Source organism: Otolemur garnettii, unplaced genomic scaffold (genome assembly GCF_000181295.1).
Source record: "Otolemur garnettii isolate 467f Iridium unplaced genomic scaffold, OtoGar3 scaffold00147, whole genome shotgun sequence".
NCBI classification, from domain to species: domain Eukaryota; kingdom Metazoa; phylum Chordata; class Mammalia; order Primates; family Galagidae; genus Otolemur; species Otolemur garnettii.
This window is the reverse complement of record NW_003852542.1, coordinates 2,829,771-2,831,830: the sequence shown is the minus strand read 5'-3', so window position 1 is coordinate 2,831,830 and position 2,060 is coordinate 2,829,771. Positions and strand designations below refer to the sequence as shown.

The window sequence follows — 2,060 nt, the reverse complement described above, 5'->3', positions numbered from 1 at the left end:
AGCTCACAGCAACCTCCAACTCCTAGGCTCAAGCAAGTCTCCTGCCTCAGTCTCCCAAGTAACTGGGACCACAGGCGCCTGCCATAACGCCCGGCTATTTTTTGGTTGCAGCTGTCATTGTTGTTTGGTGGGCCTGGGCTGGATTCGAACCTGCCACGTTAGGTGTATGTGGCTGGCGCCTTAGCCACTTGAGCCACAGGCACCGAGCCTATTTATTTTTGAGATAGAGTCTCACTCTGTTGTCCCAGACTAGAGTGCCATGGTGTCATAGCTCCCAGCAACCTCAAATGGGCTCAAGCAATTCTCCTGCCTCAGCATCCTCAGTACCTGGGACTATAAGAACCCAGAAAAATGCCCAGCTAGTAGAGATTGGGTCTTGTTCTTGCTCAGGCTTGTCTCAAACTCCTGAGCTCAAGCATTCCACCTGCTTCAGCCTCCCAGAGTACTAGGATTACAGGTGTGAGCCCCCCCCCCCAGTCTTCTCTCCACTTTCAAAAACCATTCTGATACCTGCTCTTCATGTAAACTATCAGGTAAAGGCTGGGAAGTCCATATGGAGGGGGAAGAGAGGCAGAGCCACAGGGGATTTGATTTCTCTATGCTTCTGGGCACAAAATCAGCAAGATGAACTTGATTAGAATCTCTGTTTTTGTGATAGAAGAATCCAGATTCCATTGCTCAGTAACCACATAGCCCATAGGATCCAAGGGCAAGGATGAATCAGGGCAGCTGCATGTGGGCTCCTAACATACAGGGGCCCCTACCAGTCTCTGGCTCAGGCCTACACAGGCTCATCCCTACTCTTGGCCTCCCGTCATGGTCTCCAGGATGAGACTTCTTGGCTACTGCATTCTCCCTATTTAGTTCTCTCACCTCTGATATTTCACCACCACACTACACAAGAGAATGAGCTTAGGTCTACACAAGGAAAAGCAGCTTGTCTAGGATCAAACAGGTGCAGGGCTACTCAGGAGGCTGAGGCAAGAGAATCACCTAAGCCCAAGAGCTGGAGGTTGCTGTGAGCTGTGACACTACGGCACTCTACCGAGGGCGACAAAGTGAGACTCTGTCTCTCCAAAAAAAAAAAAAAGAAAGAAAACAGGTGCAGGGTGAGAACCAGACCCAAGACTCCCCACACTAGCCCAGCATTTCTCCTACATTGGCCTTGGAATTGTCAGCCAAAAACACAGCACAGTGTATTTGTGAAGCGACGGCCAGGCTCTGTATAGTCATGAAAGGTCGTCCTCAAATCATCTGTCATTTGAAGCTGCTGCCTCGCAGTGGTTTATTAGGCATTTGAGGAAACTCTGCTTAAGCATAGCTACATCCCAAGCCCATGGCTACAACCTTCTCCCAGCTGGGAATATGAGACTGAACTGAGCTGGGAAGAAAGTGATCCTGAGGCCTGGCACTGTGCCACCTCCCTACTGGGTTCACAACAGTACCTGGCCAGCCCTGCTGGGACTCCTCAATCATGCAAAGCAGCTCTGGCTCCTAGGAGACTGTGGAATTGTCATCTGTGTCCTACTCAGCTCCCAGCATAGGGATGAACCCAAGTGAATAGGTGGGACAGTGAGCATCAGCCCAGGGAGGGCTGGGGAAAGTGCTTGTCTCCTTTATTGAACATCCCCAGGGGGCCCTCAGCAATGCCCAGGCAGCCAGAGGAGGAAAAAGCAGGAGGCAGGTTGGGGGAGTAGCCAGAGACGCCCACCCTCATTTCCAATCCTTGAAGAATTGCTTGAAGATGGGACTCTCACGGCCCTGGGGCAGAATCTCCACCTGCAAGGACAACAGAGAAGCCTGGTTTACAAGATTGCCAGGGAGGACAGAGAGAACCAGAGCCAGGGAGGCAGGTTGGGCACCCAGCCTGAGTCCCTGTGCATTTGGACCAGGGGTGCTCCTCCATATGGGCCAAGAGACCAGAGAGATTACAGGGACATAGGCTGAGGGATTGCTTCAAGGATGTGTGTGCACAGTTGGATAGGTGCCACCAACTACAGTTGAGCTACAGCTGAGCTTTGTCAGCTCCCCACAGAATGACTTTTTTTTTTTTTTTTTTT

The 2,060-nt window shown here is 51.3% G+C and overlaps 1 protein-coding gene across 2 annotated transcripts in view; it reads right to left on the bottom strand.

The window, feature by feature from the left end:
- Positions 1-1,589: 1,589 nt before the first annotated feature.
- The window catches only part of CAPG (capping actin protein, gelsolin like), a 19,351-nt gene continuing 18,880 nt past the window's right edge, over positions 1,590-2,060 (bottom strand). For both annotated transcript variants that reach the window (XM_012811012.2, XM_023518771.1), the window contains exon 10: positions 1,590-1,779. In XM_012811012.2, coding sequence (XP_012666466.1) covers positions 1,714-1,779 — 66 coding nt within the window. In that variant the 3' untranslated portion in view covers positions 1,590-1,713. The remainder of the gene's footprint in view (positions 1,780-2,060) is intronic.